Genomic DNA, 24,067 nt, shown 5'->3' with positions numbered 1-24,067 from the left:
TGCATTAATCTTCAGAATGCATTTCACTGATCCCAACTTTCTGTAGTAGAATCCCTTTTTTTCCCACCACTTAAAATGCAATTTCAAAGTAAATTTAATTCAGTGTCGTGAGGAGTTACATAAGTTTTCTACATAAGTTTATTACAAAAGCAAACAAATAAACAACTTCCTGATATCCTGGCACATTTTTGAGAAATTATGGGTTATATTCAGGCATTACATTAACAATACCTTTTACAAAAACACAACCTACTAAGCGTGGTGCTAGAGAGGCCACGCTTGGGACACTGTGTTCAGTCTAGGTCACCACAATGCCAAAAAGATGCTGAAACTCTGGGGGGAAAAATGCAAGGAAGAACAGAAAAATCATATGAGGAATGGTTAAGGAAATTAAGGATGTCTAGTCCAACAAATAGGGGTGGCATGACAATTGCCTTCTGGTATTTAAGGGACAGTCACCGAGAGGGTCAACTTATTCTTTAAAGCAACTAAGGGCAGGACAAGAAGCAATGGGCGGACACTCGATAAAGCGAGATCCAACCTGGAACTAAGGAGAAACTTCCTGACAGCAATCAATTCATCAATGGAAGAGTTGGCCTCCCAGAGTTGGAGGTGCCCCAGTGCTTCAAAAAATGATTGGATATCTACTTGTCCTAGATAATATAACATCTCCCGGCTTGGTGGGGGTGGGAGGTTGGGCTAGGAGACCTCCAACATCGCTTCCAGCCCTATGATTCTATGTAATTCTGGGATCCTTCTGCTTTCCTCCTTGCACTCAACCTGCATGTCTCCCCAATCTAATAAGCAATAGCAATGAAGGGCTTGTATGAAGTTGGAGGGGGGGAGGATGTAATTCCACCACCGGTTCCCTTTAAATCGATTACGGAGCAGCACTGATACATAATAAAAGAAGTATTGCACTTTGAGACTCTTTTATTTTCTGGAAAACCAAGTCAGCACGAAAGTAATAAGGCAGGGGTCCCCAACCCCCATCCATAGACCGGCACCGGTCTGTGGCATGCCAGAAACCAGTCCAGCAAACAAGCGAAGCCCCATCCACAGGAAGCAGGCAACATGCAAAACCACGCCCCCTCCAGTCTGCAGATAAACCTCTTTCCACCAAACCGGTCCCTGGTGCCCAAAAGGTTGGGGATCGCTGTAATAAGGGATATTTTAAAATCTTGCAACTCTAAAAGGGAGTGGGGCATGGCAAATGGAAATATGAAAATATTTGGACTCCATAGTTTTTGAAACCACAAGGCTATTTAAGAATGAATCTCTGAAGGGAAAAAAATTGAAACGTATGGTGATATAGCTTGGACAATTATCTTGGGCAACTTTTCAAATGCAAATTTAAGATAGCAAATTATTTCTAAACATAAATTGAACCTTAATTGAACGCCCACAAAACAAATTACAAAACACTCATTATGAACTGTAAAGAATTTCTATTTATTCAGTTAATGTATGTCAAGCAAAGCAAGTCTTGTTTACTCTTAATATAAAAATAGGTATACGTCTGCAGAATAGTTGAAATTCCATTCAAATCAATGGCTACATACTCACTGATGCAAATGAAAGTCTGGGCCCTAACTATGGAAATACGTTGTTAATTCCTTTGGTAGCATCATTATAATCATGCCTTAACAATAAATATTTTAGTTTAGAAAAGGGAAGAAACATGATCCCTACTGACACCGAAACATTAAATACACCAATTGAACATCAGAATTTATACATATTTACAGCCTGCATAAATGCATTTTAAGATACACCAATTAACAATAGAGCCAAATGCAGCTACCTATAAAACTTCAGTGATTTGAGAGAATTAGTATATATAGCTGTGTATAAAATCTCAGACCAGTGGATATATATACACATTTATTATTTATACATTATATATAAAGGACAAAATGCAGTGAAAAAAGACTGTTTCAACTCAACATCACAGTCAGATATTGGGTACCGCTTAAAGTAGTATCAAAGATTGTGATCAATATAAATGGACCATCTAATAATGTATCAACGTGGAAGAGCAATGCACTATTCAAAATCCTCATTTTGTTTATAAAATGTTGGAGCTGAATGAGAAAACCCTGACTTGGTTCTAAATCAGGATTTTAAAAAGCAGCCTTTAAAATTAAAACATTTTTGAGAAGTTTAAAATGAAACCAACACCCAAAAGGAAAACACAAGTGTTCTTGTTGATAGAAAGAGATGAACAACATTTTTCTGAAACCGCCTTCTCAAAGACACTGTGGTCTAGACCACTGTATTACCAGAAATTTAAATAGCTTACTTAGCACCAATATTGGAAGTGAAAAATGGAGCTCATTTGAGGATAGATACAACAGGCATCAGATACTGCAGAACAACTCTTTAGAGCATAGTATAAAATGCCAATAATTTCCTTGCATTGACTTATACATTTCAACTTATTTTAATAATGTGTCCATTCCCATTTCCAACTATAGTGTATGCAAGATCTATTTTCCCTCCCTTAGAATAATCCTGTTATTAATAGGATAAAATCCATGAGTAGCAAGAAATGAGCAAGTATTCAGAACAGAAAATTTTTCTTTTTAAAAACCTGGACAGGAACTCTTTATGACCTCTCAACAATAGAAAAATACATTGCCATATCCCTTTTTGCACTCCCTTACACAATGCGCATTTTACCAGTTAAGGTTAAAAAAACTCTGCACATAAATCCTTGCTGTGACTACAGTACAGCATAATTATCAGCTTCTCCTTCATATAGGTAAACATTCAGTAATGCCAGGGAATGAGAACAGAGAGAAAAGACTGATCCAGATTTGATCAGGTCCATTTGTGTTAGGAAATCTATGAAGTTACAAATGCACTCTTTAAATTCTCCATCTTCAGATAGAGAATATTAACTTCTCTGACGTTGTGGGGTGTGTGTGTGTGTGTGTGTGTGTGTGTGTGTGTAAGTTATCCTCTCAGGTTCATAACGACTCTATTGTATAATCTCAAAAGGCAATCTTGTTAAGATTATGATCTCAAAAGGGTGTAAACCAAAATCCAAACTAACTAATCAAACTGAGTTTCAAAGAAAGCACTTCAAATGTAAGGCTTCCATTAAAAAACAATTACCATGTTCCCAAAGTCTCGAAAGAACAAACAGGGGGAGTTGCATATATCAGCTTTGTTTCCAAGCTTCTCTTACAAGGGAAAAATTGAAGTAGCATTTTTATAAATAGCGAGGAGACACACACAGAATATTACAGAAGTCAGGATTGGAAAGCTTTTTTTTAAAAAACACAACCGCAGCTCACCTAGTTTAAACAGCTATGCAGAAAAACAGTTAAGCCTGAATTAACATTTACTTTGAAATTGCTTAGTTGTCTGTTCCCTTCAGCAGAAGTATCTTTTTAAATCAATGGAAGGACAATTTAAAAGATTACGGGTCAGCAACATCCAAAATGGTTCCCAGGTTCCAACTCTGCATTTTCACAGGAGAGGCTGCTGGTGATAATTTGTTTGCTGCTGTGGAAGTGAATGAGTGGGAACTGCTGGATAGCACAGACCTTGAGGCAAACTGGATGCAGTGTTCTGGTAGGCTAGCATATCCACCGGCATGCCCATCGGCTGGGCATAAGAAACGGGACCAGCGGGCGGGAGGCAAGAATTCTGGTTCATGTAAGTAGAACCTGACACAGAATCTAGACCAGGGCTGAAATACAATAAAGACATTAGGCTCAGCAAACCACACAAGTATAATGGAGAGGTGGGGATAAAGCTGATTAGATAAAACTTGCTAGTGGGTTACCTCATGTAGGTCGGAGCGGGCTGAGATGATACTGAGGAATTCACGGTTGGAGGCAAAGACCTCAGTGGACCAATCTGATCGTTTCCTGGATTGTAGCTTTGAGGCATACCATGGACCACATAATTCCCACTGTGAGGATGGATGGGATATGACTGCAAAAGGAACAGAAACAGAACTGACCTTCTGAAGCACAAGGATAGTTCTAAAAAGGAAGGAGCAGTAACTCTTCCAGTAGTCATTAATACAAGAACCTAAAAAGTACACCAGTATCATGCGGACGGAGCCTATTTTTTTATTACCAAAATAATCTTTCAAATCTTGCTAGGTACAGACAGATGATGACTTTCTGAAACTGATTTGTACATGGAAGAGATGGGGAGAGGGGAAAGAACTTTGAACGTGAAGTGAAATAGTTTTATCACTGAATGAATCCATGAACCTTCAGAGCTTGCAAGAATCATCTGCAGGGGTTTAAGAAAATGATTACTCAAAACAGATGCTGGAGGGTGGGGTGACAGGGTCATGCTTGTGGCACACGAGTTGGTGCACTGTAAAGGACCCTACCTTTTCTTACTTTCCACTGAGCTATGGTGGCCTGAAGCAAATTTGCAAACAGATCACTGCATCCTGCTTTTCACTATTTTAATGTCACTATAGCTTTTGTATTCTTATTTAATACAACTGAAGCTTTGTTCTGGTTGTTTTGTGGCTACTATCTTTATCAAGGGCTTATCAGATTTACCTAGCTGTAGCATGCATGTACCCATACCCACTTTGGAAATTAAGTAATGAAAAGGGTAACTCGGTTGAGAACATTAAGTGATGCTAGTTTCTTCTTGCTCAAACTCTGCTCACTTCTAATGCAACCTTCAATATGCCAGATAAGATTGAATATGATTTTAGCCCAAGAAGAAACGCCATTGTCCATTACAACAGATTTCAAGCAGCTTGCTTTATATTTCTGCTATACTGGAAGTAATAAGTTTACATCAGGACATTATTAAAGCTTATAAAATAAGCATAGGGCAATTTTTGTATCTCAGACCAATGTCACAGGATTATCAGAACAACATGGATGGCAAGAAAATTATGTATGTTTTCCAAAATGTATTAGAATGACATAAATGTTATATAAATTAGAGTGCTTCATTTAAAAAATGTACTAAATCCGATAGTCCTAAAAAGAGGACTTTGGGCCTATCATTTTATGAAGAAAATGTGAGCATATTTTCACCCTAAATGAAGATAATCTCATATGGTCCAGATTATATAGCTGTTTTCGCAAAAAATATCTTTTATCAGTCCAGAATTTATAACAGTTAAATAAATGCTTGATTTATTAGCAATGAGTGTTTTTATTATGTTTATAAGGTCTTAATAAAATGTTATTTATATCATATACTGTGGCTTTAAATGCTATATTCTGCTTTAAGAGATTTTTTTCTAAACATAGTCTTAAAACTGTTTAAATGAATGAATGTAGAAAGAAGAAAATACTGAAGTAATATAGAAAGCATTTTTACAGAAAATGTTTTTTTTTTTTTTGGATTAAACGGTGTGTAAGTCGAGATTAAATATTATAAAAATATTTGCTCCTTTAAATGTAGATGTTCCCTTATTGTTCTTTAGTCTTCAACTGAATACAATATTACCTTGAAGTGAGAGAATATTAGATATTCATCTAATGCTCATTATTTCCCCTCACATCCTAAATACTGTCAATCATTTCAAAGAGCTCATGGAAAATATAACAGATGAATGCACTATCTTTGATGTGGCAGTTACCATAGTAACTATTCTTTTCATACTGTATTATGTAAAATCCATCTAAAATACGCAACCACTTGTTCGTTTAATTGCGCTTCTAACTTTTCTTCCCTCAAACTCCATCCCCCAGCAATTCTTTTACGAAAAACACAAATTAAATAAATCAAAGGGGGATGTAGATTCAGAGAAGTGGTGCATGTCAAATTGTGAGATATGTTAACTCAGCACAGGAACAACTCTCAATTACAGTCTCACTGAAAGTCCATAAAGCAACTCAAAGTGCACTGATATATGAATGTGGAGATGTCATTTATGAAGGAGATCGAGTGTTTGGGAGGATAGTGCCCAATATTTTGCCCATTATCCCAGCAAGTCTTACATATGCCATCTGAGTCATACTGGAAAAGCAGCTCTGTTCACTCATTTATTAAGTTTGGATGGAGACATGTTTAATTAAATCCTAACTGAGACTCACAAAACCCCCACTGCATACAAGGTTTTGCAATACCTTCTTTTTATGAGAACTGTTTTGAAGGGTTCTGGAGAAGACAGAACTGACAAATATCATGAAATGCTGCTTTCAACAAACAGAATTCTTTGCATTGAAGGTTCATGGAAAAGCTGCAATTGCAACACTGCTTGACACTCATTGATTCTAAGAAGTAGGATCTACATCTGTTTAAGCATATGCTGACACGTTCTGCAGTAGACATTTAAAGTCTTTGTGGAAATTCAAGTCCTTCATATTGCAGTGATCTGTTCTTGTGCGCACGGCAGCAACCATTATACTGTATGTGAAGGGAATCCTTCTAGAAAGTGGTAGTAAAAATAAGATACCCACCTGCACTGGAACATTGGCTGCCGTGGGTGCATACTGTGCCGTTTGTATCTTTGAGTATGTAGAATACATAGGAGCTTCATTCATTAATTTATTGTAGAGTTCCAAAGCTTCCATCACTTTCACATTTAGTTCGGACAATTCTGAATGTTTCCTATTCGAGTGAATGAAGCAGTTTCAGTTATCACTGGTCAATTGGTTTTGCTTAATTTGAGTAAAAAAAAAATTCATAAGGAAGAATATTTGCAGCTCAGGTGTCAAATGAGGAATTCTCGGTACTCTCTGAGCTTGGCTGTTCTCTTGCTGACATTTCATTACCCAAGTGCTAGCATGATGATGCAATGAATGAAACATCAGCAAGAAAACAACCAAACTCAGAGAGCATCAAGCACCCCCAGTAAAACTTCAGCCTAGACAGGAAAGGTTCTTGGAAATAAATTATTAACTCCTAAATATGTCACATGCCAGTTTGCATATGACATACTACACTTAGTCCTTTGGGCTTAGTTTTCACAATTATTACACTAGGTAGGATATCTGAATTTTTGAAGCTGTTTGATGACCCATCTTATTTTTTGCTCATACACTGTACTATTTAAATATAAATTGCATTTTTTTTTACTTGTAAGCATTACAGAACTGCCTTACCTATCAATTTCTTCTAGCTTTTCATCTATCATGGGACTCATCTGTTGACAGACATCTATGAACAGTAAAATACAAACATCTGATCAGTTAATTGTTCATAAATAAAAGGTGAATGCAATCAGGTGAATGATAATCGGCCTAGCATGCAAAAAGAAAAGAGAATTTCACCTGCCTTTCAAATGAAAAACATGAAAATGACAATAGCTCTGAATTACAATTTAAAAAAAAATCATATTTAGCAGTAGTGATACCTTCTAAATCCAGAAGTTCAGGAGAATCAGATTTAGGATCTGTTGGATCTATGCTCTGAAGTAACTGCAGTGTCTTATCCATCTTATTCTGGAAGATGGAGAAATATATATTTAGAAAGATATTCAAATTGTGAGTTCAAATTCTCAAAACCCAGTACCAACTTCATTTTGTGGCAAGGGGACATGGTAGCTTCTTCAAAGAAAAAGCTGCCTAAAATGTATTATGCTGGTGGAAAGCCAAGGCATACCTCATCTATGTACACTGGCTCTGGCTCAGGTTTTGTAATTTCAGTAGTGTCTTCAGAAGCATCCTTGTCTATAGGCACTGCGTAAAGACCATGACAACGTTAGTCTTCCTCCAAATCTAGCTTCTCAGCATACAATCAATTTTTGTCAATATAACCCATGTTCAGATTCGAAGACAGACCTAACAACTCGGATTATTAACAACTTAGATTACTGTATACAAACAAACAGCAAGAAGAGCAAACTTTGGAAATTGAGCTTTTTAGTTAAGACAGCTAATACAGAAGGGATCATGTTCAGTACTTGTTTAAATGTTTTTAATCTAGTTTGGGTATCTTTGTAAAGTAGTGTGTGGCAAGAAACCCTACGGTATGCAGAGGCAAAAAAACACTTTTGGGTGGCATATATTATGCAACACAGGGTAAAGTTAGAGACTGAAATAAATATCAGGATAAAGATCATATAAAGGCTGGAAGGCATTTCATAGTTTAATAACCCAGATGCTTGAGATGTTTGGCTTAATAACCTAATCAATCCATGGATATTCAATACATGTTTTGGTAGTTTGGGATATTTTTCATTAACCCAAATGGCTGGAAATCCCTGGTGAAGAATATATAAACACAGAGAAAATAAGTTTTAAATTCTGTTTGTGTGATTTCAAAATATTTCTTCTAAAATATAAAAGCACTTTGTATCTAAATGCATAATTCAGAGCAAATTACTCTTCAAATCATGATTATAGCAGTGTCTGACTCATGATATTAGAATACTTTTGTCTGGCAACAGTAAAAACACTAGATCATGAACATGACATTTAAGAATAAACTTTCTTCATGAATACAATTTGTATCATCTCCATATGCAGCTCCAGAACAATACACCATTAACAGACATGAGACAAATTACTTCTCAGCAAGTGCAAGACCTTCTGATTATTGAACATTAAGTAACAGTGAGTTAACAATTAGAACAGGAGTGGGCATTACAAGGCAGAAAACCATCCAGCATTCTTAGCAGCTTTGGACAAATCATTCAGGTTTTTTAGTAGTTTCCTGAACAAGAATGGGATGATATTACATATATGATACCTGAAGTGTTCTGAAAATCAAATTTCTGTTAAATTTACCTGTCTCAGGCTCATCATTTAAATTAGGGGTCACAAAGTTAGAAGGGAATAATCCTATTCCTCTGTGATGTTCTCCTTTCCACCAATTGGCATCACTGCACAATTTAAAAAAAAAGGATATTTTAACACACATATGAAAATTAAAACCTGATGTTAAGATTTTTGTTCTTCCACCCCCAGCATAAAATCATCGATCACCCGGCTGCCTTTGTGCTTAAGGTGGAACTAAAATGCACAGTCTACTGGTTTCTAGCCTAGTGCGTCACTACTTCACCACTTCACCAAAATGGCTGTCATTTCATTTTTACAAGATTAAAAAAAGGATGCATGTCATCTTCTCAATTTAATGTATTCAATATATGCTGGGACTGTAATTCCAAGGATTCTGAGAGTTATAATTCCAATTCATCTAGAGGACACAAGGGTGGGGAAAGTTATGGCTATAAAGATGTCGATGAGAAGCTATCCATTAGGAAATACAAACTAATGAGAAACAGCTCTTAGCAATGCCTATTTTTTTCTCTTTGAAACTTCATCTGGCTCAGAAAGACCCAATTCATCCAAAACAATTAAGGGCAATAATTTTCTAAATAGACTTTGGAAGTGGGATAGAGTTATAGCAATTACAATAGTTTTTAATCTTGGGCCTTTTAACTTTATTACAAGGTGTAGGTCATGATTTAAATGCACAAACAGTACCAGCTATACATGAACAAGAGTGGTTCCTATACCCTTTTTAAAAAAATGATAACTTTTTACAGACAAGGCAAATTAAAAAATAATCATTTTTAAAGACTAAAATTTAAGCTGGATTTTCATTTTAATAAAAAATTTCATAAAAATAATGCTCAAGGATATACTGATCAGCATACTTTCTATTCTATTTGCTAATAGTTAAAATAAGTTAAAAATCAGGATAGTAACCTCTCTCTAAAAGTTCAAAGGCAAAAAGTTCAATTAATAGGGAATGTGAGCTGGTGGAGTAATATAATTGGAAAAGCTGTTGATAATTGTTCTTTCAGAACCTCTGGCAAAATATTCTCCAAGCAGCCATAAACAATAATTAAATTGCAATGTCTTCGGTCTCTAATAACTTTACAAATATATATCAACTTGATTGTCATCAGGTTGGCTCTAAGATCATTATTCTATTTTTCCGTAAAAGTTATTCTGGAAAAAAAGGCCTAACAAAATAATTTTATATGGTATAGCCTAACTAACAATGAAGCCACATCTGAGTGCTGAAGAATCTGCACTGAATTTATACTCAAATAAGGAGAGTGCATTTTTACTGAAAATGATGGCTATGGAAATTTTCTGAATAGTAAATAAATTGTAGTTTATTGAACTGAATCAACCTTGTTCATAGAAAAGTTTGGAAATAATCACTGAGGCAGTTGTTCAAAGTGCAGGTAGCATATTAAAAGACATATTTAACTGCAATAAATCCCCATCTGAATACAAATAATAAAAATACAAACATACCTGTCATCCAAAACAACAATAATATCGCCACTCTTAAAGGTAAGTTCATTATCCTCGACTGCCTCAAAATCATACAAGGCTCGCACTTTTCTTGAGAGCTTTTGATGGCTATGCTGAACGTCTACAGATGGGTATAAAGATTTTGTCTCGGTTTGCTGCTGCTGCTTCTGTTCTTGCAAAGATAATTCAATAGCTACAAATTTGAAGAACAGAAGCACATTTTATGCCAGTTAAAATTATGTGAATTACTTGCATGGCATGATGTAGCACAAAGCTCTCTAAAATGTTTCAAGTGTCTTTTCATTTGATTTTAGCTTCGGGCATCAAAAATATACAAAGATGCTCATTCAGAACTTTGTACAAGTAGTCCTCGACTTATAACAGTTCATTTAGTGACTGTTCAAAGTTACAACATTGACAATGTGACTTATGACTGCTTTTCACACGACTGTTGCAGCATCCCCATGGTCATGTGATCAAAATTCAGATGCTTGGCAACAGGCTCATATTTATGACAGTTGCAGTTCCCCAAGGTCATGTGATCGACTTTCTGGCAAGCAAAGTCAATGGGGAAGCCAGATTCACTTAACAATCACATTAGTAACTTAACAACCGTAATGATTCACTTAACAACTGTGGCAAGAAAGATCTAAAATGGGGGAAAGTTAACAAATGTTTCACTTAGAAACATACATTTTGGACTCAATTGTGGTCGTAACTGGAGGACTATCAGTACATATAGCCAATTCTGGATGAATTGATCTGTGAATGGAGGTACATCCCAATGCTGAGATTAGAAAATAATTGGGACATTCCAAAAACTCTACTTGTAAACATGCTCCAAAAAACCTAAGAAAGCTGTCATGCAGTTTTCTTAGTTTTAGTTTAGCAAGCTATGTGAATACAGCCATGTCTTTTACTCAATAAACCAGTTAAACTTAGCATGATGACTGAATCTAGCCACTCAGTACATCCAAGCTCTGTTGACTGTGGGAAACAAGATGCTAATTTCTCAAAATGCTTCACAGTTATCACCACTATTATAGATTGAAAATTGAAGTTGTCGAGGCAGGAAGTGTTACAGTATAACTAGGAGGAGGAAGACAAAACAGGTTGCAGCCTTGTATATAAGTATAACAAGTAGTTATAATTTTATATACAAATTCACCACCTTAAAGTACTGTAGAAAAATACAGACGTTCATATAGTAACTATTAAATAAGGCATAGGTTAACTATATCCTGTAAACTGCTTAGAGATTGACTGAACCTGTTTATTATATGGTCCCATCCAAATATATATGGACATTCTTCCAAAAGCAGGATTTGAACAAAATTGCCATGGCAGTCTGACTGATTTAAGTGTCATCATGTTGGTGTGAATTCTGTGACCAGAGTCACACACAGCTATTAAAAGCATGATTAAGTCACACATAGTTCTTAGAGCATTAATGCCTCTAATTAATAGGGTCAATATGACTGAAATTTTCTGTGATGAGAGTTTCTAGCTTATGAATTGTGAACAAACCAAAAAGATGAAAAGATTCAAAACCAGGCAACAAGAAGAAACTCAATCAATACACAAAGCGTAAGCCAAAAATTCTTAAAAAACGGGTTTGAGGAAATCCATATACAATTTATATTGTGTAAGTGAAATCAAATCCAACTCAAATAATTATACTTATTATTTGTTAGCTAGGGTTATGAGCATCTAATAACTCCAAACATGTGCAAAATATTTAAAAATAGCAGAATCAGAAACTGGCAAGTTGTAATATAAAATGGTAATACTTTTGGAAAATTGTTTTAAGAAATGGCAAACATCCTTAGAATTCCAAGCAGATCAAAAGCATTTTAAAAATGCATTTGCTGAGATATACATCTGTTTCCTTTATAGCTTCCTTGCTTCCTTCACAAAGTTTAAAAAAATACAATTGTTCAAACTTTCCTTTGCTATTACTGGCCATATAGCAAAGATTCAAGTTGAATTTGTATTCAGCTGAAAATGTCACACATTTTAACCATCAAGCATGTTCCCAAGTACAAACTTAGAAACATGTAAAATATTGTTATCACTCAAGAACTGATGACTAAAGTTTTACCTTTAGCTATATCTTCTTCTTCTTTGTTTTTGCCTGATGATGCACCATTCTTGGCAGCAGCTGAGGGACTCTGTAAATATACTTGCAATATAAACATGCTACTTCAAGTGGGAAAAGTTCTATATTTGCCTGCACTTTGAAAACAATACTGCTATTATTTTAGCTTACTTTGTGCTAAGTATTTTTTAATTGTTGAAAGTCAGAAAACATAGGAATCATACCCAACAGGTGCTTAGAGAAGTTATCATTTTTGGGAGTGAACCAAAGTCACATATTGACTATTAATAATAATAGCAATAGCACTTAAGACTTATCTATCACTCCATAGTATTTTACAGCACGCTCTGACCAGTTTAAAACGTCAGCATATTGCCCACAACAATCTGGATCCTCATTTTACCAACCTCAGAAGGATGAAAGGCTGAGTCAACCTTGAGCTGGTCATGAAACAAAAACAAATCGAGTAACAGGCTGAGCTGGTCCTGGAGAAAGACTGCTGCCTATTAGATTAAGTCATTTTCTCACAGCAAATGGCTGTGGATACTTGCCAGGTCCATTCAAACAACCCAAATATGGATAAACCATATGTCCTTGTTTTTAAAGCTGTGGTATATCTGCTCTTATACATTTGGATTTGGTACAGAACACTTCCTTGTCTAAGCAACACAAATATTATAAGCATTTTAGTGCTTCATTTGATACAACTGCATTTTAGATCTGAAAACTGTTTCTGCACATTTTCAAAAGCAGGGTTAATATTCTATAGTAATCATTCTCACTTCAACACAGAGTATAATCCAACTCTGCAAAGACTCCAATCAATGTTAAAAGTGTTTATGAAGCAAATAATCTTACATACATATTGTGTATATTATATAGTAGGAATAACAATGTATTATGAGCGTCTACTCATCCCAAGGCCCATTTGCCCTGTGCACCACAGAGCATCTCTCAGCTCTGTTGTACCTGTGTGGGAAGTGCTTGTGGAAAAAATTGTATTGGTGGATGCCATTAAAATGTGGATAACTGAATGTGGATAGAGGTCACATTCAAAAGTTAAATTCAGTCATTCTCCTGTTAGCACTAAAAGCCCAAACTTTTGTAGGCATAAATGAATTCTAACCTCTTACCTGTGTCCCAGCTGTAGGAAACACAACCCCTTCTTCCTTAAGAGATTTAATGGTGGCTGATATTAAGCTGAACTGGGGGTCCTTCTGAAATTCTTCTGACCATTCTACCATTAAAGCTTTTAATTTGTCACATACTTTAGGGTGTGCCTAAAAAAGGAAAGCACAATAGGCGGAAGCAAAATTAGCTTCAAATAATTGACAAAACAAACTGCCAAAAAAGTTGATTGTCCAAAGAAAACCTACAATCTGACATGTTTAACAGAAAATTTTTTAAAAAATGATATTAGAGATAGCTGACCATTGTTATGATGACATGTATTTTAACACAGAGATTAAAAGACTTAGCTTCACAATATAAAAACCAATGAGAGCTAATGTAATGTAGTGATTAAAGAGTTGAACTAGCATTAGAGAGGCCCATGTTCAAGTCCATCCTCAGCCACAGGAAAATGGATCTGGTCCCTTTGCTCTCTTTTTGCCCAACTTGCCCCATAAAATTAATGTTGTGGGAAAATATTGGAAGAAGCTCCTATGTATGCTGCCCAGAGCTCTTGAAGAAAAGGCAGGACGTAAATATGAATACAGAAATAAATAAAGCTCTTGGTAGGCCTATATAAAGGAACTGCCCACCAACTTGGCAGCCAGTTCCTAGGCTCCAGAAATAGCCAGTCTATCTCAGGTTGGCTCCAGGAAGAGATTGTTCCTACCTGTTCTCAGTTCAGATGCATGAACTGGGTAACCTCATGCTTCAGCACAAATAGTTTTTAAAAAAAAAAAAAAAAAAATTCTCCTTCCTCTTTTCAGCAATCTGGACCCAAACAATGACTTGACATTTCTCTAGCAGAGTCTTTTTTACAGCTAATACAATTCAGCTGTTAATATAAGCCACATCCCCCACATGGCCATACTGACTTATCAGCAGTAAGTCTCTAGAAAGAACTAATTGGAGAGGAAGGAATTGAGAGGCTGCAGGTTTCTGGGAAGCCCCTTCAGGTCATAGCAACTCCACAATCTCCCAAGTGACACCATAAGGCATGCTATATTTGAGGACAAGGAGTGATGTGAGTAGCTCTGGATCTAACCAATTGTTTAGTTCCAACACCTGTGTACGATTCTTGAAACAGCCAACAAACCTTAGTGGGTGCAGATTGAGACCCCGCATTACCCTGCTTATCCCTATCTTTTTGGCTGACCTTCTGCAGTCTAAATGTTGTCAAAACAATACTGTCTCTAAACAGTCCACAATCTCTTCCCAACTCACTAAGTGACTCTGGGTTCTGTTTTTATCTACAGCTGTTCTTTGACTTTTTTTCCATTGCTAAGCAAGGCAGTAAAGTGAGCCATGCCTGATTTTACAACCTTTCTCACCATGGTATTAAGTAAATCACTACAATTAAATAAACTTTGTGGCTCATAAGGGAATCCGACTTTCCCCATTGACAGTACTATCCTAAACACGGATGATGTATCTGCGTCACTTTCATAATTCACTGTTCAAACAATTATGACATGTTCCTGCTGTTTTAACTGTAACACAGCATAGGAGAATATTCAACCTCTCTTTGCAATCTGTTGTTCCTCTGCGGAAGCTGTCAGTTCAGATATTGCAAAAATTAAATGTTCTTTGTAGTAGTCATGATTAAAGCAAATCTTCTGAGTATAACACCATAATTTTGTACAGCTTTACCTTCTCTATATCAACACCATATTGTTTCTTTATTTCATTTCTATATTCTAAGTTAATATTAGAAATGCAAAACATAAGTGCAGTGAAACAATCAATACACTTTTTTATTTATTTTCTATAAATATGACACATCTAAAAACCTCACCTTGTTTATTATGACACGCACTTCACTGGCAAAGTCACGTGAGCAGATTTCTAAGTGAAAAATTTTTCCACAATTTGATACACAGGCTCCCAACAGCTAATAAAATGAAAATAGAATTGAATAAATGAGACAATTCACAATAAATTGCAAAAAGCTGCCCATATAAACAATTGATAAAGATATTAATCCTATTCAATCCCTCTCCACTAGAGCTGGATAGGAAAAAAACAGGCCAGTAATACAGAGAAATAAATAAGATAAATATTATTTTAGTCATCAATATCAATAGTTTATTTTTTTTTAAAGTTCACAAGGATTGTTTTATTAAGAACATGAGAAGTTTCACCCTTGAATAAATTAAGTGCATACTTACAGTTAGTGCCTGCAGTGCAACATGGGGTACTTTATGATTTACTCTCTTTAAAATGGCTTTGAGGCAGTCTTTTGCTCTAGATAAAATAATATCTGTGTCAGTCTCTTATTTTAGTAACTTAAAAGAGAACAAAAAGTCCCAGAAAGAAGACAATGAAGAAAGAGCTTTGGGGCATCATTTTATTATTAGTGACACAAAAGATCCACTTCTAATACTTCAACCTCAAAACCCAATCATATCCTGCAAAGCAAGCCACAGTCAGTTCAATAGACCTATCTCTAAGAGAAAATGTCCAGGATAAAATAGGTAGCTTTCAATTATTTAAGTATTTCAACGCTTCAGCTTGAATCATGGTTTATTAAGGCTATTTTTCAGTTTCTGATTTGGTCAGGGTTCCCACATCAGTTTGTTCAATAACTGAATTGTAACTAAATTCACATATAAACCAAGGCATAAACAATAGTTTGAAAAACACAACAGCTGCTATAACAAGACAATTGGATGTGGCTCCAATATCTACTGTAGAGTGTCATGGAAATGGTTGTGATGAAGGAGTGTAGCAGCCAGCAAAATACGAGCTCAGTCTGGGGAAACAAGATAGTGCAAAAAAGAAAATTAAAGTTGCCACTCTAGAAGGGGCGGAGAGGGAGGGAGGAGTAACACTGCTGCTGGTAGCTGTCAAGAAGGACAGCTTTCCTTAACTAGCCTATCTTAAAAGGCTAACAGTAATGCAGGGAATGGCAGCAGAATCATACGTGCTGTCTCAGCACTGATTGAATGCATGTGTACAGAGTATACTAACAGGTTCTATGTGCCTAGGGATTCACAAATGGCTGAGTTCTATTTTTTTTACTGGGTCCATATGAACATAGACATTATAGCAGCAATCAACAAGAGGCAAACCTGTCACCTTCCTACATGTTGATATAAAAGGTAATGTGCAAGGGCCTAATCACCTGGAAATGTTTCATGTGTCTAGTTTAGACAACAATAGCCTATAGAACAACACACAAACACAATTACAAGCAAAACAGTCCTGGCATGCTAATTACTACTTGAAATGCTTTTTTATTATTCAAATAAAAGCAGATGCCGGTGTCTTTTAACCATCCATAGTTTACTTTTTTTAGTCCAGCCTAACTTCGAGCATTTCATGAGCCTTTTTTTTAAAAAAAAAAATAACTGCTTAACAGTGGAAATTAATAACAACCAGTTTCTGAGAATAAAACTAATGACTGCCAGAAAAGTTTGCTGTTTTTATTTATGTTCCCCTTAGGACTGACTGGTTGTCCTTCTTCATAACACATACAAAAGCTACTTTCTGTTCTGGACATCTTCTAACGTGACCTAGTTTTAAGGCACACATTTTGATTTGATATAAAGTGGATCTACTTCTCCCCACAACCTTTTAAACAAGATAATATAGCATAATCACTCTGTGTCTGGGAGTATGTGTGTTGGTATGTATATGAATGTTTGTAAGTAAGCATATATATAAATATGCATATAAGCTTAAAATGACAGATCTAGGCAGAAGGCACAAATTAATCAGAGTATTTACAAAATGACATTCAAGATGCTGGTGGGTCTTACCCATTAGGAGTGCTTCCAACCTTGTCACAAATATCCATAATAACTGCCCAATCTTCAACAGTGTTGCACTCATTTGTAGCCTTTTCTGTGGACAAAAATAACATACAAAAATCAACAGCCTTTCAGGCAGGATACAAGCATCTTCTGTCCGAAATGTTTGCTAACTCAAAAAGTACTTTCACTATCCTGCTAGAATCCTAAATTTACAAGCAAGGTTGTTTTGCATTCTGACTATGTTTAAAATTGGACAGATTTACTTCAGTGCAGTGGAAAAATAACCCCAACATTACTATTCATTCAAATGAATAGTAAGCTATAACAGATTGGAGTCTGAAAGAAAATATGTTTTCTTCATATTGAAGAAATATAAATGTTCAAATTTTACCTCTTAGAAGTCTACAAATGTTTAATAACTGTCTTATTTTTTTTCTCAATCTGACAGTTGATTTATGTGGCATCGACAGATCGAAGTATGAACATATACCAGCATTCATTCTCACATAGGAAATTAAAGATAAGCACAATATTTCCACTTTGTGAATAAAGTACACTATCAAGTGAAAAAGCAAGTTATTCATATTATCAACATGAGTTGTATTTGGGGGTGTATTAGCATAAAAAAACTCAAAATATATTTATCAGGCCAAGTATAACAGCAAAGAAAGATTTACATCAACTCATTTTAAGTAGCATTTTGTAGATTGAAAGCAAGCAAGTCACTGAAACAAATAAGTTAACACATGAGCTTTTTATAATGGTGACTAAAAAAGCGGCTCATGTAAAAAAATCAAAGTCCATTTACACTGAACTTCATCTATATCAGCTTTATCTTGCCAAGCTGAATTTATCCATTCTCCAATCCATTCTCACATTTTGTAAAACAACTTTCCCCAACTCAATGCCCTTCAAATGTGCTGAACTTCATTCACTCCTTAGTAAAGATCAAGTGAAGATATCCATTTCAGAAATATCAAAATTACCGAGTGAGCAAATAGGGAAAGCAAACAAAACTTTGGTGACAAAGTCCACTGGATGGTTCCTCTTAAAAGCCAATGGCAGGGACAATTCATCAAATGTTCTGTATGACTATTTTGTGGAATATAACTGAGAATCTTAACGAGATTTTTTTCCACTCCCTCCCTGTTTATCTGAGGAACGCATAAACAAAGAGAATTGCTCTCACGACTTGTTGAGGACATGTGTGCTTTCCTCCCCGGAGAAGACAAGAACTACACATGTAGCAGGTCTAAGTTGATTGCTTTCCTGGAAGAAAAGTGAGTAAGTGCAGAAGTGAACCTGTCCATTCCCCAATTTATCAGGGAAGATGAGGAATTCTTGATCAAATACAGAAGTGCTTATAGAGGGATAATAGCACCAAGAAGCCTGTAGAAAATCAAACAAAGCCAGGCTGAGAAAATGGAAGAATTTGGTATGAAAAACAAACGCTAGCCAAGGTGTCTTTTTCTTTGGAGCTTCAGAATATATTCCAGAGCTTTTCAATTTATATTGGAGGAGTTACTACAAGCTTCAGGGTGTTTTATACAGTGTGAGCTTCTTTCTGGGATTCACATTCAAGTTGTAATGAAAGAGTGTTTGAATCCAACAGGACAGTACCAGTAGAAGTGACTGGGGCTTTTGTCTTGTGACCTGGGATCATTTTGAACCTGTGAAGGGCTTTGAACCCCTGAGGGCTTTCTTTAGAGTCACTTCCATCATATCCTGCTTTGAGGAATAGTAGACGCCTCTTATGAGGTGGCAGGGAGTTGCAGTCAAGTGATAAACAATGCTTCTTTCTTTGAGGGGGCTGTTATATCACTTCTGTTTTATTTGTTCTGGAACATTTCAGATCTGTCTACAATTCAGCTCTTTCTGGGGGCAAGTGTAAAGAGAATAGCTCTCAGCTCCACTGAGACCTAAAGGAAGGGGATTATTTGGATTTACAGACCCAAATTCCAATTTCTCAATAGGTTGCCCATAAGCATGACTAATGCGCAACCTATTGAGAAATTGGGAAATACAACATGGTCCTTCTTGATCTGTCATTGGACTTTAGTACGATTGCGGGAGCCCTTATCTTGCAATAGTTGCCTTCCTTCCTGAAGGGCCAGTTTCAAATGTGATGGAAGGACAACCTTAGTCTATGAAGTGGATAAGGGCTCTGCTTTCTTCTACTTCTCTTTAACATATGTTGAAACTGCTGGGGAGGGGAGAGGTAATCGGTCTGCAAGGAGTTAATTATTTGTCTCAGATGTTTTGCAACCTGGGTATCTTCCTGTGAGAACTTCTGAACTTTAATTGAGTTTGGTGTAGTGGTTATGGTAGTGGTTGAGAAACCAAGAGGCTGTGAGTTTTAGGCGTCCTTGGGCATCAAAGCCAGCTGAGTGACTTTGGGCCAGTTACTCTCTCAGTCTAACCCACCTCACAACATTGTTGTTGTGGGGAAATAGGAGGCACAGAGTATTACATATGTACACTGCCTTGAGTTGACCTATATATAGCTGACCTATATAAAGGACAAGGGTAATGGAATGGGTAAATAATCTTGAGGAATGTGGAAGAAATGCTGCCCAGGAAACAATCAGACAAAAGAGGCAGGAGCTCTCAGTGGTATAATAGTCAGATTAAGAAACTTAGAAAGAACCCAACCTAATGGATGGAGCCATTAAAACTGGGGTGGGACTTTTGTACTTTCAGATTTGCAAAATTGTGTTAATGTAGTCTTACAATAAAGTAGATTTAGCTCATCTAGTCATGGAAGTCTGGTTTATCCAGGAGAACTGACAGCAGATTAAAAATATAACAATAACTTTACCATAGTTACTTCTTTATGCCAATTGTTGACATTTTATGTATTCTACTTTTTAACTTTATGTATATTTGGACTTTTGTCTCTTTTTCTTTTTTTACAGGTGTAATTTTATCATATTCTTAACCATGTAGAGTCCTTAAGACTGGATGGCATATAAAAAATAGCATACATATACAAGGCTCCCACTACTTGATGTCTACTAACCATTATCCCTCATCACTAATCCATATGGGAATAAATGATACAATCTTGAAGATACTGTATGGTAAAGCTTCAAGAAAATGATGCTGAGGATACAAGTGATATTTTCTTCACTCCACCTTGGTCCAAGAAAATAGAGAAGAATACTGTAAGCAAACAGGTGGCATGCATATCGTACCATAGGGAATGGTTTGATCATGGAACACATTTCCAAGATGAGGGCCTCTTGGCAATAGGGTACAACACAGAAGAACTAAGAAAAATATATTTAGGAAGCACTTTACAAATCTGTTCAGGAAGACAAGCGATAGTGGATTTAAATTACAAGGAAGATTCGAGGTGAACATCAGGAAGATCTTAGTAGACCCTTCTTTGTGCTGTATTTAAACAGTCTGGGTTGTCATTTGCTAAAGATGCTATAATAGTAGATTTCTGCAGGGGGCTAGATCTCTATAAGAACCTTTGTAAATTTTATCTTTGATTTTTTGATTAAAATGTCTACTTTTAAAACACTTATTTTAACAAAAACATGCAAGAACACTTCTAAAGATATATAATGTGCATTGTGCTAGAATTAAATATATTATAAACATTTATAGATATAAAAAAGCTTAACATTTGACTCTATCCTCTCTCTTGATGAAATATTTAAAAATATGATTTGTACATCTTGAAATTAAAAACATCTTGTCACCATAAATTAAAACAGCAGTTAAACAATTTACATCAATAAAATCTGAGGAAGCATGCACAGGATTGCAACTTTCATCAAGAAAACATTACCATTTTCAGAATTTAAGTTCTCATGAGAAAAAAAATGGTTCTGATAGTAAATGTTTTCTCATTAATAAAAGGTTAGTCATAGTGTATAAATCTGAGTAGGGACTTGTGTTAAGTTACCGGAAGCTTCAGCTAACATAAAACATAATTGCTTGTGACAGAAATTTAATATAAAGCCCGTAAATTTTTATTAAATTGCAGCTAATTTCCCAGCTACTCAATTTAAAATCTCTTTTGAATGCTTATACAATCTAACATCTGCACACATTGAAGAATAATCTTCAATATTCTAGGCTCTAAGCCAGTTTTTCTCAACTACAATTCCGCAAGAGGTCGCTAGTGGTTCCATGAGATTGTGATTGAAAAATCTAATCATTTTTTTAATGTTATACACAGCGCGAGGCTAGCATCCACACTGATGGGATTTTTTACATGCCAGGATTCAGTATCGCCTTGCTACTTGTGGAAAAACATGGATAGGGCAGAAATGAATTTCATTGTGCAGCTTTTGTGTATGTGTGTGTATGTGATTTTTTTAATGCATTTTTAATGGAGGAACCTAAACATTATTTTAAGGCTTCTTGCAGGGTAAAAATATATGCAAATATATTTGCAAATTCAGCCACTGTAATTTGTAATAATAGCTCCTTCTTGGGGGCTTTCACAGTGAGGCTAAACCAAAGGCCACATTACAACTTAATATTATATGTCAGTTATGTGTCTCTGTTCTTTTCCCATGAGGAACATTCACCCCAGAGGCAAACACTGGCAAGTCAACTTTCTCAGCTGTAATACTAAAATATCAATCTACTGTATCTTCTAAAGAAAAATGTTTTCTTGGTTATGTCTTTTTTGGATAACTCAAAGATGACTTTTAATTTTTGAAAGTATTTTGTGTTGATTTTTCTGAACATTCTTGTACAATTTTTAAAAGCTTTAATTGTTTTAATGACATTTTTTAAAAAATGATCAAGTATTTTTAGAGATAAAAAATATATTTCTTGAAAAATTCATGACAATAATGTACAGTACAAATGAGACTCAAATCTTCAAGCACATAATTTATTAAGCCTTATATACTTATATATATATAAATATAAAATATTGTAAACCCAACTGAGTTTTAACAGGATATTTCCCTCACCCATCAGAAATGTCATCCTGCAACATGCAGATGACTTACAGCTGTACTATTGCAAATAAGAAAAGTGTCTTGTCATCTCTACTGCTGTTCTTACTAATCCCCCCTCAGTAATACACAGCTTTAAATAATTTGAAAAGTCATGAATTATTTCACTTTTAGATCCAGTTCTCATGAATTCAACTAAGCAAGAGAAGCTGAAATAAAGATATAAAACAGCAAAGAGGGTAAACAAATCTAAGAAGTTAAACTTCAGTACCTGGAAATCTTGTATCATTAGGTTTTGGAAGAAAGATCTTTGTTTTTGAGGTTTAACCAAGCAACAGCTCTATATAGATTTCACTATATAGTGAAATCAAGACAGCAATCAATTAAGACCCTTTAAGAACTTAACTTCTATTCTTACCAAACAAAACTGGTCTTTGAATCGTCAACATAACTGGCCACCTCTCCTAATTCCAGTTGTATGGTTATATTTTAAAGACCATTTCCTGCCTTATAAACCTGTGCTGACCAAAAAAAATCACCAAAGGGTGTTAAGTTGTTGGGAATGTAAATTAAATTCCTTTCTATGAAACCATCATTTAATGAAATGCAGCCATTCCTTCTCTATTAACATTAAAAAAAGCTCACTGTACTTAGTTCTCTCTCTTTGTGTGTGTGTGTGTATGTATGTATGTATGTATGTATATGTGTGTGTGTGTGTATGTATATATATATATGTATGTATGTGTATGTATATGTATATATATGTGTGTGTGTGTGTGTGTGTGTATATATATATATATATATATATATATATATATATATATATATATATATATATATATATATATACACACACACACACATATATATATATATATATATATATATATACACACACACACACACAACACACACACAACCAAAAGTTGACTTCTTTTGATATTAAATCACTTGGCTTTAGTTTCTGAATTTTCCTTCCCCTCACTTTAAAAAGTGTCCATAGTTCTGGCAATATGACTGTGAATAATACAGATTGGGTGGGCCTGTGGATTCCCCCACCCCACCCCAAGCCGATTGCCTTTTAAACAATAGACCTGATTATAATTAAACCCTTAAATTTAATCTCGGACAAATCGTTTGCTCTCAGGTTTGACCTGGCGAAGAGGACGAGAATCAGGTTTGCCGAGCCAGAGGAGAGTATTTTGCAAAATCACTGGAGGCTCTTAAGGAAAAGAAGGGGAGGGGAAACAACCCCCTATTATTCCCTCCAGGTATCGGGGGCCTCTTGCTCCACTTCGTCTCCCGCAAAGGTGGCCTCAACCTCAGATCCTCACAGGACGACCGGCCTCCTTGTCGAGAGGACAGTCTTGGGACGGGACTGAGAAGCAGACCCCCCCCCCTCCCCATCCCGCGCCCGTCTTCGGCGGAGGGAAATGGGGCGAGCGAGGCTTGGCTACGCCGACAGAGCTGATCTCCCGGGAGGGGGGGGGGGAGGGGGAGGGGGAGAACCGGCCCGAGGCCGTGCCCGGAGCCTTTAATGCGGCGGCTGCTGCTGCTGTTCTTCTGCCAGGCAGAAAAATCCCGTTCCACTCACCCACATCCTGCTCGAAGGGGTTGGCGGCGAAGAGAGGCATGACAACGTTGGCGGCGGCGGCGGCGGCAGCAGCAACACGAACGTTAACGGCTACACCCCGAGGCGGCAGGAGTGGGGGGGGGGGTCAACCTGGCGCGGTCCGGTTCGGCAGCCGTCCCACCTCAGGACGCGACTCACTTCGCAGCAGTCCCTGCCCTCGACGCGGCCACGCCCCTTCTCTCCTCCACTTCCTGTTCCGACATCGCGAAGGACCCCGGCGCGCCCTCTCTGTCTTCCCCTGTCGTCTCTCGCAGCCGCCTGACCCTATCGCCGGATTCGAAGAGTCCCGAAATGCGGGCATTCCTGATAAGAACAAACCGCGAACA

General features: G+C 36.4%; 1 protein-coding gene across 2 annotated transcripts; it reads right to left on the bottom strand.

Moving 5' to 3' along the window:
• Positions 1–1,431: 1,431 nt before the first annotated feature.
• STAM2 (signal transducing adaptor molecule 2) lies at positions 1,432–23,945 on the bottom strand. Of its 2 annotated transcripts, none has more exons than XM_026680071.2 (14): positions 23,703–23,945; positions 17,190–17,274; positions 15,597–15,672; positions 15,224–15,319; positions 13,392–13,538; positions 12,262–12,331; positions 10,161–10,281; positions 8,676–8,770; positions 7,549–7,625; positions 7,301–7,388; positions 7,050–7,104; positions 6,405–6,555; positions 3,797–3,948; positions 1,432–3,700 (listed from the first exon to the last, which is right to left on the bottom strand). In XM_026680071.2, the coding sequence occupies exons 1-14, from the start codon at positions 23,740–23,742 to the stop codon at positions 3,478–3,480; spliced, it is 1,476 nt and encodes a 491-aa protein (XP_026535856.2). In that variant the 5' UTR covers positions 23,743–23,945; the 3' UTR covers positions 1,432–3,477. The 2 variants fall into 2 exon arrangements, with proteins under 2 accessions (XP_026535856.2, XP_026535855.2); XM_026680070.2 differs by having other exon boundaries at positions 10,161–10,353; positions 23,703–23,921.
• Between the last annotated feature and the right edge of the window lie 122 nt (positions 23,946–24,067).

Source organism: Notechis scutatus, chromosome 1 (genome assembly GCF_049901735.1).
Source record: "Notechis scutatus isolate UNSWTSFEM ecotype Mainland chromosome 1, rNotScu1.2, whole genome shotgun sequence".
Classification (NCBI taxonomy): Eukaryota; Metazoa; Chordata; class Lepidosauria; order Squamata; family Elapidae; genus Notechis; species Notechis scutatus.
This window is presented reverse-complemented; position numbering and strand designations above follow the sequence as displayed.

Coding starts and splice junctions, on each gene's coding strand:
- STAM2 (XM_026680070.2), bottom strand. CDS start 23,742: ATGCCTCTCTTCGCCGCCAACCCCTTCGAGCAGGATGTGG. Junction 15,673..17,189: donor GTTGGAAGCACTCCTAATGG/GTAAGACCCACC, acceptor TATTTTATCTAG/AGCAAAAGACTGCCTCAAAG. Junction 7,626..8,675: donor AAATGATGAGCCTGAGACAG/GTAAATTTAACA, acceptor GTCTTTACGCAG/TGCCTATAGACAAGGATGCT.